Below are 14,779 nucleotides of genomic sequence, written 5' to 3' on the forward strand. Positions count from 1 at the left end.
AAACAAGATACCAATATGTCAACTTTCATGACATCCTTTAACAGGACAGTAACTTCTGTGCCCAAAGAAAGCTCATAATACATATTACCTGTATAAATGGACAAGAATAGTTCACCTAGATAAGTGTTCATTTTGCAGATGAAAAAATTGACTTGGAAAGAATTTAGTTCATCTTATTAAAATCACGTTTTTACCAGCATCCTCTCGCTCTGAAAATATGGCTCTTTTTTCTTAGCAGGTTTTTAGGGTTTTTTTTTTTTTTGCCTGCCCTGGGGCTTGAACTCAGCTTCTTTGAGCTCAAGGCTCACGCTCTACCACTTGAGCCACAGTGGCACTTCCACCTTTTTCTGTGATTAATTGGAAAAAGATTCTTACAGACTTTCCTGCCAGGGCTAGCTTGGAACCTTGATCCTCAGATCTCAGCCTCCTTAGTAGCTAGGACTACAAGGATGAGTAACAGGCATCCGGCCTAGCAGTCATCTGTAATTTCCAACCAACCTAAGCTTGTTGAGACTGAATTGGACCTGGAAAAGAGAGAGAACAGGGAGAGTAACAGGAAGAGTAAAGGGACATAAGAGAGAATGATGGAGGAAATGAGTCTGGTTAAGGTACAGGGACATGTATATGTATGATGTACATGCTGCTAAAAAATAAGAATAGCCAAGGGGCTCTTCCCTATAATCCTAGCTATTCTGAGATTTGAGGATCAAGGTTTGAACCAGTGAGACATTTATCTCCAATTAATCACCAAAAAGCTGGAAGTAGAACTATCATAAGCCTTGAGGAAAGAAGCTAAGGGACAGTGCTCAGGCTCTGAGTTCAAGCCTCAGTATTGGCACCAACAATGAATAAATAAATAGAATAAATTTCCTAATAAATAAAATTTCCAAACTCCTCCATTTTGTCCATTCTAGGCAGAATGGATTTAGTTACTAATTATGTGTATTTGGATAATTTACTGACCATTTTCTTCAAAGTAGCAGTGTCAACTTACATAGAATTCTACAATTAAATACTACATGACAAGAACTGTGGGAGACAACAAAAGTATATCAAATAATTATGCAATGCAAGTAATATAATTTGTTATGGAAACACAAGAAAGAGCAATTTGCTCTTAAAAGTAAGAAAGACTGAGGAAAAACTACAGAGGAAATACAGGTAAACTTTCAGCTAACCTTAAAAATAAAAATAAAGCTGGGTGTCATGACTTATACCTGTAATCCTAGCTACTCTGTAGGCCAAGATCTAAGGATAGCAGTTCAAAGGCAGACTGAACAGGAAGGTATACAAGACTCTCATCTCCAATAAACCACCAACAAGCCAGAAGTGAAGCTGTGGTTCAAGTAGTAGAGCACTAGCCTTGTGCTCTACAAGCACAAGCTCCCAGGTCCTGAGTTCAAGCCCTAAAACTATAAAAATAAATAATATATAAATAAAAGCAGGAACTCACCAGAGAAAGAAGAATGATATTTCAGCAAAATCATAGAGGTATGAGTTGGGTTAGGATATTTCTTTGTTGTTGTTGTTGTTGTTGTTGTTCTATGCTGGAGATGGATCCCAAGATCTCACCAATACTAAAAAAGGGCTCTATATCCCCAGAACATCATAAAGGTATGAAGTTTATATTTCCTTCAAGCATAACAAGTTCCAGGTTGTCAAGTGAAGGCAGGAGGCAATAATAGCCAGAAAATAATAGCTAAATTATGTATGTAAAATCTAGACTTGGTAGCATTCTGCAATCCAATATTTCTTTTTTCTTCTTCTTCTTCTTTTATTTTATTTATTTATTTTTTTATTTTGGTCAGTCATAGGGCCTGAACTCTGTGCCTGGGCGCTGTCCCTCAGCTCTTCAGCTCAAGGCTAGCACTCTACCACTTGAGCCACAGCGCCACTTCTGAGTTTTTCTGCTTATGTGGTGCTGAGGAATCAAACCCAGGGCCTCATGCATGCAAGGCAAGCACTTTACCACTGAGCCAACTTCCCAGCCCTCTTTTTTTTTTTTCCAGTCATGGGACTTGTACTCAGGACCTGGACGTTATCCCTGATATCTTTTGCTCAAGGCTAGCACTCTATCACTTTTTATTTTTCCGGTCCTGGAGCTTGAACTCAGTGCCTGGGCACTGTCCTGGAGCCTCTCTTGGCTCAAGGCTAGCACTCTAACACTTGAGCCACAGCACTACTTCTGGCTTTTTCTGTTTGTGTGGTACTGAGGAATCAAACACAGGGCTTCATACATACTAGGCAAGCACTCTACCACTAAGCCACATTCCCAGCCCAACTACTTTGAGCCACTGTGCCAATTCCAGTTTTCTGGTTGTTAATTGGAGAAAAGAGTCTCACAGACTTTTCTGCCTAGGCTAGCTTTGTACAGTGATCCTCAGATCTCAGCCTCTTGACTAGTTAAGATTACAGGCATGAGCCACCAGTACTTGGCCCAATATTTCTTTTTGTTTTTCTTTTTTCTTTGCCAGTCCTAGAGTTTGAACTCCAGGCATACATACTGTCCCTGAGCTTCTTTTTCTTCAAGGCTAGCACTTTACCACTTAGGCCACAGTACTACTTCCAGCTCTTTCTGTTTTTGTGGTGCTGAGAAATTGAACCCAGGGCTTCATGCATGCTAGGCAAGCATTCTACCACTAAGCCATATTAACAGCCTATGGCCTAGTATTTCTAATATGTTTTTTTGTTTGTTTTTGGCAAGTACTGAGGTTTGAACTCTAGGCTTCAAGCTCACTCAGCTTGCTTACTAGTGCTCTATCACTTGAGCCACACCTCCAGACCTAATTTTTACTGATTAGAAAGGGAGTTTCTCAGACTTTTCTGCCTGGACTAGGTTTGAACCTCAATCTGCAGATCTCAGACTTCTGAATAGCTAGTATTATAAATTTGAGCCAATGGCACACAGCTAGTATTTTCAAGAAAAGAGATACTGTCAGAGGCAGAGTGCTGGTGGCTCACACTTATAATCCTAGCTATTCACAATGCTGAGATCTGAGGATCAAGTTCAAAGCCAAATCAGGCAGGAAAGTCTATAAAACTCTTTTTTTTTCTTTTTTTATTGGTTATGGTGTTTGAACTCTGGGCCTGAGCACTGTCCCTCAGCTCTTCAGCTCAAGGCAAGCGTTCTATCACTTCAGCCACAGCACCACTTCTAATTTTCTAGTGGTTTACTGGAGATTTGAGTCTCACGGCCTTTCCTGCCCAGGCTGGCTTTGAACCATGATCCTCAGATCTCAGCCTCCTGAGTAGCTAGGATTACAGGCATAAGCCTGTAAGCCTCAAAGTAGTAGAGTGCTAACCTTAAGCAAAAGAGCTCAAGGGACAGCACCCAGGCCCTAAGTTCAAGCTCCACAACTAACAACAACAAAAAGTTACCCATTTTTTAGAAGGGAAAACCTGAGGTACAATAACCCAAGTCCCAGATTTGGAGCTCAGTTTATCTTCAGAGTTCCTCTTAACCACTCTACTTTTAGAATTATAGCAAAGGAAAAAATAAATTGTAAGCCGGGCGCCAGTGGTTCACTCCTGTAATCCTAGCTACTCAGGAAGCTGAGATCTGAGGATCATGGTTCAAAGCCAACCCTGCGCAGGAAAAGTCCGTGAGACTCTTATCTCCAATAAACCACTCAGAGAAAGGTAAGTGGCACTGTGGCTCAAGTGGTAGAGTGCTTGCCTTGAGCTGAAGAGCTGAGGGACAACACCCAGGCCCAGAGTTCAAGCCCCAGGACCGACCAAAAAAATAAAATTAAATTAAAAAAAATAAATTGTAGAAATCCTGCAGGCTCAGCTATCAGAAGACTGGCCAACTAAAGGCCAGCCTATCCTGTTTAAAAAGTATAAAATAAAATTAAATAAAAATAGAGATGAGTCCAGCAAAACCTTTATTTTAAAAAATAAATAAATTGTTGGGTGCCAGTGGCTCATGCCTGGAATTCTAGCTGCCCAGGAGGCTGAGGTCTGAGGTTCAAAACCAGCCTGAGCAAAAAATAGTCCATGAGACTCTTTTTCCAGTGAACCAACTAAAAGCTGGTAGTGGAGGTGTGGCTCAAGTGGTAGAGTGCCATTCATGTGTGGGAAAAAACTAAAGGACAGTGTCTAAGCCCTGAGTTCAAGCCCCAGTACTGATGCACACACACACACACACACACACACACACACACACACACACACATCCTATATATATACACACATACATATAAATTATATATATATATAAATTCTGGGCTGAGAGCCCAGGGGAAGAGGAAGGAGGGATGAGGTTAAGTGTGGACTTTGAGGAGTAACTAGAGAAGAAGAATGTTTAACATCAATATGTAATACTCTTTATCTAAAGATCATGAAGGTCACTGTTTACCTTTTTTTTTTTTATTTCCGGTCATGGTGCCTGAACTCTGGGCCTGGGCACTGTCCCTCAGCTCTTCAGCTCAAGGCTAGAGCTCTACCACTTGAGCCACAGCGCCACTTCCGGCTTTTTTGTTTTTGCTTATGTGGTGCTGAGGAATCGAACCCAGGGTCTCTGGCATGCAAGGCAAGCACTCTACCACTGAGCCACCTTCCCAGCCCCTTTTCTTTTTTTTTTTTTTAACCCAGTCACTACATTGCTCAGGCTAGTCTGGAACGCCTGGATTCTAGCAATGTTCTTGCTTCAGCCCCTAATAACATTCTGTCCTAAAACATCTGTTCACTACCCAGCAAGGCCTGTGCTCTGGGGAAGAAGAAGAATTTCACCTCTAACCTTTGTCCCCAGTCCTGGCAGCTCACCTGGGTAACCACTATATCCCAATATTGGCCCGGGACATCCTTTTCCCCAAACAAACCAACCTCTCCTCACATCCCCCCACTCTGTGTGCTGGCAGATTCTTCACAGTTCTGTATGTAACTGGCTTGGTTTTTCAAGTCAGATATTTGACTGCTTTATCTCTTACAAAAAGGAGTCATGCCAGGCAGACACTATTCTCCCAGGACCCCTGGTGGCCAGCACAGAGTTGAGACTACAGCCTCTTGAATCCCTGAGCCCCTGATTTGTGTCTTTCAAAGAGGGTGTCCCCCAGCAATGACCTCCTCATTGTTTCTGGTCTTTCTATTCCTGTCTCCAGCTTCAGTGGCCACTCTCAGAGCTGACAGTCAGTGTCCAGCATGTGGGGGACCCACCTTGGACTTGGAGAGCCAGAGGGAACTGCTTCATGACTTTGCCAAGAGAAGTATCCTGGATAAGCTGCACCTCCGCCAGCGCCCAACACTGGGCCGGCCTGTGTCCAGATCTGCCCTGAGGACAGCACTACAGCGCCTCCGTGAACTATCACAAGAGGCTCTTCTTGAGGACGACATAGGACAGGAATATGAGATCATCAGCTTTGCTGAGACAGGTGGGTACCTCATCTGCAGTTCTACCCCAAACCCTGATCTCTCAAGGAAAGGAAGTTTCCTCATCAACTTTAGCCTCTCTCATACCATCCAACACCTGTTTCCTATATCCACAGTCCTAAACCCATACTACCACCCCCTAGCCTTCCTCTTCCAGCTCACATATAACCTATCTGCAGCTAGGAATTGGTAAATTTCACCTCTTTGGGGAAGTATCTGCTCTCATTTTCTTTGGATCTTCTCTCTGTAGGTGTCATAAACCTCCATAGGGGTTATCCCATGCAATTCCCAGGCTTAGGCCCAGGGACTGGTGGCTGGGGAGTCCATGCTTTCTCTGGCCACAGGACCAAGCCTCTTTATCCCTAATTCCTTCAGATGTTTTGTTGTTGTTGTTGTAGAAAAAGAGAGAAAAATATTGAGAGAGGGAGAGAACACCAAAACCATATTGTATGCTCCACATTGAGGTACACATATCAGAAAAAGATTAAAATAGGACCCAGGGGCTGGGAAGTTGGCTCAGTGGTAGAACGCTCGCCTTGCATGCTTAAGGCCCTGGGTTCGATTCCTCAGCACCACATAAGCAGAAAAAAAAAAAGCCGGAAATGGCGCTGTGGCTCAAGTGGTAGAGTGCTAGCCTTGAGCTGAAGAGCTGAGGGACAGCGCCCAGGCCAAGAGTTCAGGCCCCACAACCGGACCAAAAAATAAATAAATAAATAAATAAATAAAATAAAAAATAAAATAGGACCCAGAAACAATGATAGAAGATAAAGGTACTCCCTTGAAGAAGGAATAGTTGAAAATAATGAATTCTAAGACAGAATATATAGTGAGGCTTTTGTAAGCAGGCCAAAATTTCATGATCCTCCTGCTTCAACCTCCCAAGTACTGAGATTGCAGATGTGTACATGATGCCTAGCTTCAACATATGGATTTTAAGTGAACACACACACACACACACACACCTACATTTATAGCACCCTTTCTCCTGAAGCTTCTGATCACTCAATAGTCTAGCCCTAACTTCTTTAAAATATGGTTTTAAAGCCATGAGTTTCATGGCTCATGACTATAATCCCAACTGCTCTGCCTCTTGGCAAGAGGATCCAAAAATCAAGACCAGTCCAAACAAAGGTAGAGGTGAGACTCTGTCTCAAAATCAAAATAAAAACATAGGACTGGGGGCACAACTCATAGGCAGAGTGCTTGCCTAGCATATGCAAATCCCCTGGGCTCAATCCCCAGACGGTGATGGAAGACAACTTCAATGTATAAATGCTAGCAATAGTTTACATACATCTTGCTTACTAATGTCTCATTGAGGAAGCAAGTGATCACAGGCAAACTCAGCTTCAGCATGGGGTGGAACTAGATATGAAAACTAGAAGGTTCGGTGAGGGCTGCCAATATAGTAGCCTACTTTTGTTTGTCCTCTGGCCTTTAATAATTCATGTCTCTCTCCCCTGCCCCCCTCCAAATAAGTTCCCTTTATTAAGCTATCTGGTTTAGGCTTAAAGTCCAGAGTCTCATCCTCTGAATCAGGTGCAAATAGAGGCAGCTACTTCTTCAGATGTTCAGGTCATCATGGTGTCCTAAAGCTGGCTCATATGGCTTCCTGAGAGCTTATTGTAAAGTTTCTTACAGCTCTGTGTTCAGTGACTTGCCATTAGTGGCTTAAAATTGGACATTGTAGGAGAATTTGTACTACAGAAATTGGCAAACACTGCAAATCAGGTTTTAAAATTTTTTCCTCTGTAGACCCATTGTTAAACATTTACTAACATACCACTGCCTGTGTCCTAAAAATATGCTATCTACCTCCCACTCACTGTACACAGAATACTGAGGCAGGGACAGAATTGACTGTGATAGATATTCCCATTCACAATGTGGTACGGGAGAGTGAGACATAGAGCAGTCACTGAGCAATAAATCTATAAAAGTTTTTTTTATTATAAAATAGGGTCTCTTTATGTAGTCCAACTTATTCCTCTGAGACTGTAGGCAAAGCACCTCTACACCCAGTACTTGTCCATAAAAATTTGAATTTCAATCCAGGAATGCATCTCTCAGTCCATCCTAGACCCACAATTCCCTTGATAGGGGCCTGATTCTGTACAAGATTTCTCTACTGTTGATCACTGGCTCCCAGTTAGCCCTCAGTTCCCTACTTTCTCTTATGTCTTCCTTTTTGAATGGGGAATAATGTATGTTTGCAATGAGCAGTTTTCTTAGCTGACTTACTACTCAAAGAAGGGGGAACCTGGAGTTCTCTTTTTTCTTTTTCTTTTTTAAGATAGAATCTTAACTAAGTAGTCTAGGCTGAACTTCAAATTACACTATGTTGGCCTTGAACTCCTAATCCCACTATCTCATCCTCCTGAGTACTGAGATGACAGATATGAATTCAGCGTACCTACTCTCTTTTTTGCTTTTGGTTTTTGCAGTACTAGAGATAGAATCCAGGTCTTAAATATTATACAAGACTCTAACACTGAGCTACAACCCCCTGGCTCCTATTTCTTCTCTCTCTCTCTCTGTGTGTCTTTTTCTCTCTTTCCCTCTCTCTGTTTTCAAATCCTGGGACTTGAACTCAGGGCCTGGATGCTGTTTCTCAGCTTTTTTACTCAAGGCCAATACTCTACCACTTGAGCTATAGCTCCGCTTCTAGCTTTTCAGTGGTTAATTAGAAATAAAAGACTCATTGACTTTCTTGCCTGGGTTGGCTTCAAACCTTGATCCTCAGACCTCAGCTTCTTGAGTAGCTAGGATTACTGATTCTTGGCCTTCTTTTCATTTTGAAGTAGTTGTATTTCTTTTGATTATTAGAATTTTCTTTAAAAGTTGGTGTGATCTCTAAATAACAAATTGTAGTCCACTTACTTAGTGTACTCAAGCATCCCACTGTATGAAGACAAACTCTAATTTAAGCTACAAGTCAGTGTCATGGTATGTTATGAAGAAGCTCTTTTGTCTAGTTGAGAGAACTTACAGAATATCACTTTACTTTTTTTCTAGCCTATATCACCTTCCATTTTAGGTTTTAACAGATGTTACAGCTAAACAAAAGAGTTTTTTTGTTTGTTTGTTTTTTACCGGTCATGGGGCCTGAACTCTGGGCCTGGGCACTGTCCCTCAGCTCTTCAGCTCAAGGCTAGAGCTCTACCACTTGAGCCATAGCACCACTTCTAGCTTTTTCTGTGTATGTGGCGCTGAGGAATTGAACCCAGAGCCTCATGCATGCAAGGCAAGCACTGTACCACCGAGCCACCTTCCCAGCCCTAGACAAAAGGTTTTACAGCTGACCTTTTATTTACTCTGATCTTCACTCAGCAGCCATGCTTTTTAACTGGCAGTACTCTGGATTTGAATTTCTGAGCTTCTTACTTTGAGACACTTCCATTAAACAAAGAAGTAAGGAAAAAAGGTTCTATTTTTCAACCTAGCTAGTCCATTTAGGAATATTTTTTCTTGAAAATAGAATCAATTCTTTTATATTGTTTTGTTTTTAAATTGTTAGCATAAATTAATTGTACAAAGAAGATCATTGCAATATTTACATATGCTCATCAAAGTACATACATGCATTTTGATAACAATCACTCTGTATTACTCTTTCTTAACCTCCATTTACACAATTCCTAAAAAAAAAAAATTCTCTCTCTCCTGAAATACCTTATCATGGCCAGCTAAAATGAGCCAACTGGCATTTTCAGCATTCTGCCTGGAAATATCTGTAGCTAAATTCACAACTTGGTTAGCTGTGGTTTCTGGCTTCCAAGTTACCACAGGTGATAGCCAATACATAACTCAGGTTCTCCTTTCCCCAGCTTCCAGCAGCAATTTCCTCACTGCTCCCCCTGTCTTCACTAAGTCCCTTTCCTTGCCTTCTAACCTCTGCCTGCCACGTAGTCTGAAAGCAAGTACTCCATATTGTAGGCTTTGGTTGTAGTAGCACACCACTTCTAATACTAATTTTCTGTTTCAGTTCTTTATTAATATAACATACCAGTCCCAAATATAGAGTTTTGTTTGTGCACTACTGGAAATTAACCATGGCCTCATAAATGTAGGAAAGAGTACTATCACTAAGCTATACCTAACCATCTTAAAACAACAAATGCATTATTTCTCGTGATTTTGTAACATCGCAAGGTTTACCTGAACATTTCTTCTCCTCCACTGGGTGTACCATGCAACTATATTTAGCTAAGAGCTCAGATGGGACTTTTTTTTTTTAATTGGGGCTTGAACTGAGGGCCTACGTGCTCTTAGCTTTTCCATTCATGGCTGGCACTCTTCCACTTTATTTGTATCCCCCACTTCCAACTTTTTACTAGTTAATTGGAAATAAAAGTCTCACAAACTTTTCTGCCAGGTGACCTCCCCTGATCTCAGCCTCTTGAGTAGCTAAAGTGCAGATCCAAGCCATCCTGCCCAAAGTGACTTCACATCAAAAACTGATCCCTGATACTCCAAAGTCTCACTCCACATAGCTTTTTATCACATAGTAGTCTAGCTCAAAGTTCTTTTAAGCAACTGTGCCTAGCTTTCAAAACTCAAAAGTCAATTATATAAATACAAATCAAACTTTTGCCTGCAGCATGCTTGCTAATCCCTTACTTATAGGAGACCCTACCTGAAAGATCAAACAAAAGAATTGAGGGCCTGGCTCAGGTGGTTGAATGTTTGTCTAGAAAACATGCGGCCCCAAGTGCAATCTCCAACACCACTGCAAATTTAAAATAACAGGCATTTTTGTTTTATTCTCTTTTGTTTGAGACAGGGTCTTGCTAGATAGCCCAAGCTGGCTTTGAACTCCAGATGTTCCTGCCTTAGCCTCCTCCCAAAAGCCTTTGGACTTTTTCACCAATAAGTGAGAAAGGGTTGTTTGGTTGGGTAATTTGTTGTTGCTGTTCTGTTTATTTTTGCTACTGAGGTTTGAGCTCAACTCCTTGTCCTTGCTAGGTAAGCAATCTACCACTTCAGTAACAACTCCATCACTTTTTGCTTTGTTTTCAAATAGAATCTCACATTTTGCTGCAATACTCCTATTTATGCTTCCCACATTGTTGAATGACAGACAGGTACTATCATGTCCAGCATTTTATTGGTTAAAATGGGGTCTGGCTAACTTTTTGATCAAGCTGGTCCCAAATCTCAAACTTCTCAGGGCCTCAGCTGAGACACCAGATTCAGTCTAAGATTTTTCTGAGAGTATAAATTGTATGATCCACCACCTAGGTTTTTGGAAAACAATTGTTAGTATAAAAGAATACCTAGCCAGGCAACGGAGGCTCATGCCTATAATCCTAGCTACTCAGGAGGCTGAGATCTGAGGATCTCGGTTAAAAGCCAGCCTGGGCAGAAAAGTCAGTGAGACTCTTATCTCCAACTAACCACCAGAAAAACAGAAGTGTGCTGTGGCTCAAGTAGTAGAGCACTCCCTTTGAACTGAAGAGCTGAGGGATAGCACCCAGGCCTAGAGTTCAAGCCCCATGAGCAACTATAAATAAATAAATAAATAAAATAAAGAAGACTTAAAGAAATGAAAGCTCATTCAACAAATATTCATTGAGTGTATACTATGTACAAAGAACTGGGAGTCCAATGGTGAGCCACACAAACAAAATCTCTGCCTTTACAAAACGTGTGTGTGTGTGTGTGTGTGTGTGTGTGTGTGTGTGTGTGTGTTCGTAGGGCTTGAACTCTGAGCTTGGGTCCTGTCTCTCAGCTTTTCAGCTCAAGCCTAGCGCTCTATCCTTGAGCCACAACACCACTTCCAGTTTTCTGAGTGGTTTATTGAAGATAAGAGTCTCACAGACTTTCCTGCCCGAACTGGCTTTAAACTGCAATCCTCAGATCTCAGCCTCCTGAGAAGCTAGGATTATAGGCGTGAACCACCAACACCTGCCAGAACTTATATTTTAACTGGAGGGAAGGAAGAAATTTTAAGAGGAAACATACAATAAATAATTGTGCAACAACCAAGATGACTACAGGGCATTATATGCTATAGGGTTAAGAAAGATGATGCATTAGAGAGACAAAGGATCTTTTCGTTGTTTTGTTTTGCTTTTTGTTTTTGTCAGTCAAGAGGCTTGAACTCAGGGCCTGGGCACTGTTTCGGAGCTCTTTTGTACAAGGCTAGCACTCTACCACTTTGAACCACAGTTCCATTTCTGATAGAGGCTCTTTTAGATAGGCTAGTCAAGAGAAACTTTCTAAGGAGGAAATTCTGAAGCTGAATGTCAAGAACAACTAGTCATTCAAAGATCTTGGAAAGACACTCCTGGCAAGAAATAGCATGTGTGAAGTCCACAAGATAGGTGCATGTTTGGTAGGTTCGAGAAACAGAAAAGAAGTCAGTAGAGGTAGAGTGTGGTATTTAAATGGCAGAATGCTTAATCACACATTTTCTATGTTAGGGGGTTTAGCTGGTAACAGCCCCCGGAAACCATTGAAGCATTCTAAGTTGAAGAGCTAAAACTGATCAGATTTATGTAACAAAAAGATCATGCTGAGCCAGGCTCGGGTGGTTCACATCTGCAATCCTAGCTACTCAGGAGGCTTAGATCTGAAGATTGTGGTTCAAAGCCAGCTTGGGCAAGGAAAGTCCATGAGACTCTTAGCTCCAATAAACAACTAGAAAACTGGAAGTGGCTCTGTGGCTCAAGCAGTAGAGCACTGGCCTTGAGCTGAAGAGCACAGGGACAGCGCCCAAGCCCAGAGTTCAAGCCCCACAATCGACAAAAAAAAAAAAAAAATCATGCTGGAACTATGTAGAGAATGATATTTTTATTACGTAAATTTGATCTGTAATCCTAGCTATCAGGAGGCTGAGATCTGAGGATCTCAGGGTTGAAAGCCAGCTTGGGCAGAAGAGTCTGTGAAACTTTTATCTCAAATTAACCAGCAAAAGGCCAGAAGTAGAGCTGTAGTAGACTGCCAGCCAAGAAAGAAAGCAAGAAAACAAGGAAGGAAGAAAGGAAGGAAGGAAGGAAGGAAGGAAAGGAAGAAAGGAAGAAAGAGAAAGAAAGAAAGGTCAACTGAGAGCTCAAGGCCCTGAGTTCAGGCCCTGGTTGATATTTGGAGATATTTGTTTTGAAAAGTGAGTGAGATTACTTAGAACATTTTTGCTATAGTTCTGAGTGATTGTTGGTTGAACTAATATAAATTGGAGTAAAGTTGATAGATCTTTAAGATAATATCAAAATATATGGTAAGGGTATTCAAGGTTTGGCTGAACTGATGCATTTATTTAGAGAAGGGGAAGACTAGAGAAAGAACAGCTTTGGGTTAGAAAGATAAATCTAGAGTTGTTTGAACATAAAAAGTTTACAATAGCATTTTATATATCAGACAGGCAGCCATATCTACAAGCCCAGGGCTCAGGGACTTGTCAGAGCCAGAGATATATATTCAAGGGTCATCAGCAATGAGTATATTGGAAATCCATGAGAACAAGTATAGCTAGCGTTGGGAACTCAGGACCTCCAACATTCAGAGGTCAAGCAAATAAGCAGTTGTCAGCAAAGAAGGAAAAGATAGAGTGGCCAATGTCCTCAAACAGAAGAAAATCCTTAAAAAGGAGGGGAGTGATTATGCCAAACACTGGTTAAAGATCAAAAAGATAAATTTAAAGAGACAGATTTGGCAAAGAAGAATGTATTAGTGATTTTGACATGAGCAATTTCAAATAGAATAGAGGGAATGGAAGCACATTGAGAGGCTTCAGTAAGGCTGATGAATGCTGAAGGAAAATTAGACAGTGTTATAATGAGGATATAAAGAAATATGCAGATGGGATCAGTGGATCACAGCTGTAATCTTAGCTACTCAAGAGACTAACATCTGAGGATTGCAGTTCAAAGCCAGTCCAGGCAGAAAAAGTCCCTAGGAGACTCTTATCTCCAACAAACTTCTCGAAAACTAGAAGTGGCACTGTGGCTCAAAGTGGTAGAGTGCTAGCCTTGAGCAAAAGAGCTCAGGAACAGTACCTAGGTCCTAAGTTTGAGCCCCACGACCAACAATGAATGAAAGAAGGAAAGAAAGAAAGAAAGAGAGAGGAAGAAAGAAAGAAGGAAAGGAAAGAAGGAAGGAAGGAAGGAAGGAAGGAAGGAAGGAAGGTTACAAAGAATGCAAGCTTGGTATGGTAGAACCTCCACAGCTACTCAGGAGGCTGAGGCTGGCCAAATTTAAAGAGACCATATCTCAAAAGCAAAATAAAAGACCTGGGGGCATGGTTCAAGTGAAAAAGTGATTGCCTAGCATAAAGAAGGCCTTGGGTTCAATGCTCAGTATGTAATCAGTCAATAAACAAATAAATGGGAAGGGAAAAGCTGACTGCTGGTGACTCAGACCTGTAATCTTAGCTACACAGGAGGCTGAGATCTGAGGATCACAGTTTGAAGCCAGCCTGGGCAGGAAAGTCCATGAGACTCTTATCTCCAGTATAAAATACCAAAAAAGCTGGAAATAGAGCTGTGGTTCAAGTGGTAGAAGAAGCTCAGGGACAGTGGCCAAGCTCCAAGTTTAAGCCCCAGGTCTTGCCCCCCCAAAAAAAATATTTTTTAAGAGAAGGAAAGGTATAGACATTAAAAACATTTTGAGCCAGGCACTGGTGGCTTACTCCTGTAATCCTAACTACTGAAGAGGCTGAAAAGTACAAGATTGCAGTTTAAAGCCAGATACATATGTTATAAATAAGAAGCTAGAAATTGAGCCTTCACATAATGATTCCCAGGTCTGTATACTCAGTGTAGATATGAATGAAATATGTAATCTAGAAACTACCCACCTTTAGATTGTATTAACTGACCATGAGTATGGCCAAGAATTTCCTTCAGTGTGTAGAAAAAGGCAATGAAAATCAAAGACAGATCTTGAAGAACTCTTGTATTGAAGTATGATCAAAAGCAAGGAAGACCAGCAAAGAAAACTAAAGGAGAATGGAAAGAATTGTATCATTGTATCAGGCCAGGCACTGGTGGCTCATGCCTACAATCCTAGCTACTCAGAAGGCTGAGATCTGAGGATTACAGTTCAAAGCCAGCCCAGGCAGGAAAGTCCATAAGACTCTCCAGTTAATCACCAGAAAACTGGAAGTGGTGCTGTGGCTTAAGTGGTAGAGTGCTGGCCTTGAGCTAAAGAACTGAGGGACAGCGCACAGGCCCAGAGTTCAATCACCACAACTGACAAAAACAAAAAAACAAACAAAGAGTTGTATCATGAAAGTCAAGAGAAAAGAATATTCAGGGCCAGGGCTGGGAAGGTGGCTCAGTGGTAGAGTGCTTGCCTTTGCATGCATGAGGCCCTGGGTTCAATTCCTCAACACCACATACGCAGAGAAAGCCAGGAGTGGCGCTGTGGCTCAAGTGATAGAGCACTAGCCTTGAGTTGAAGAGCTGAGGGA

At 41.6% G+C, this 14,779-nt stretch overlaps 1 protein-coding gene across 1 annotated transcript in view; it reads left to right on the forward strand.

The window, feature by feature from the left end:
* The first annotated feature begins 5,056 nt into the window (after positions 1 to 5,056).
* Positions 5,057 to 14,779, forward strand: part of Inhbc (inhibin, beta C) — a 14,444-nt gene continuing 4,721 nt past the window's right edge. The window contains exon 1 of the mRNA XM_013020812.1: positions 5,057 to 5,369. Within this exon, the coding sequence (XP_012876266.1) occupies positions 5,057 to 5,369 (313 nt within the window). The remainder of the gene's footprint in view (positions 5,370 to 14,779) is intronic.

This window comes from Dipodomys ordii, unplaced genomic scaffold, assembly GCF_000151885.1.
Source record: "Dipodomys ordii isolate 6190 unplaced genomic scaffold, Dord_2.0 Scaffold3, whole genome shotgun sequence".
Classification (NCBI taxonomy): domain Eukaryota; kingdom Metazoa; phylum Chordata; class Mammalia; order Rodentia; family Heteromyidae; genus Dipodomys; species Dipodomys ordii.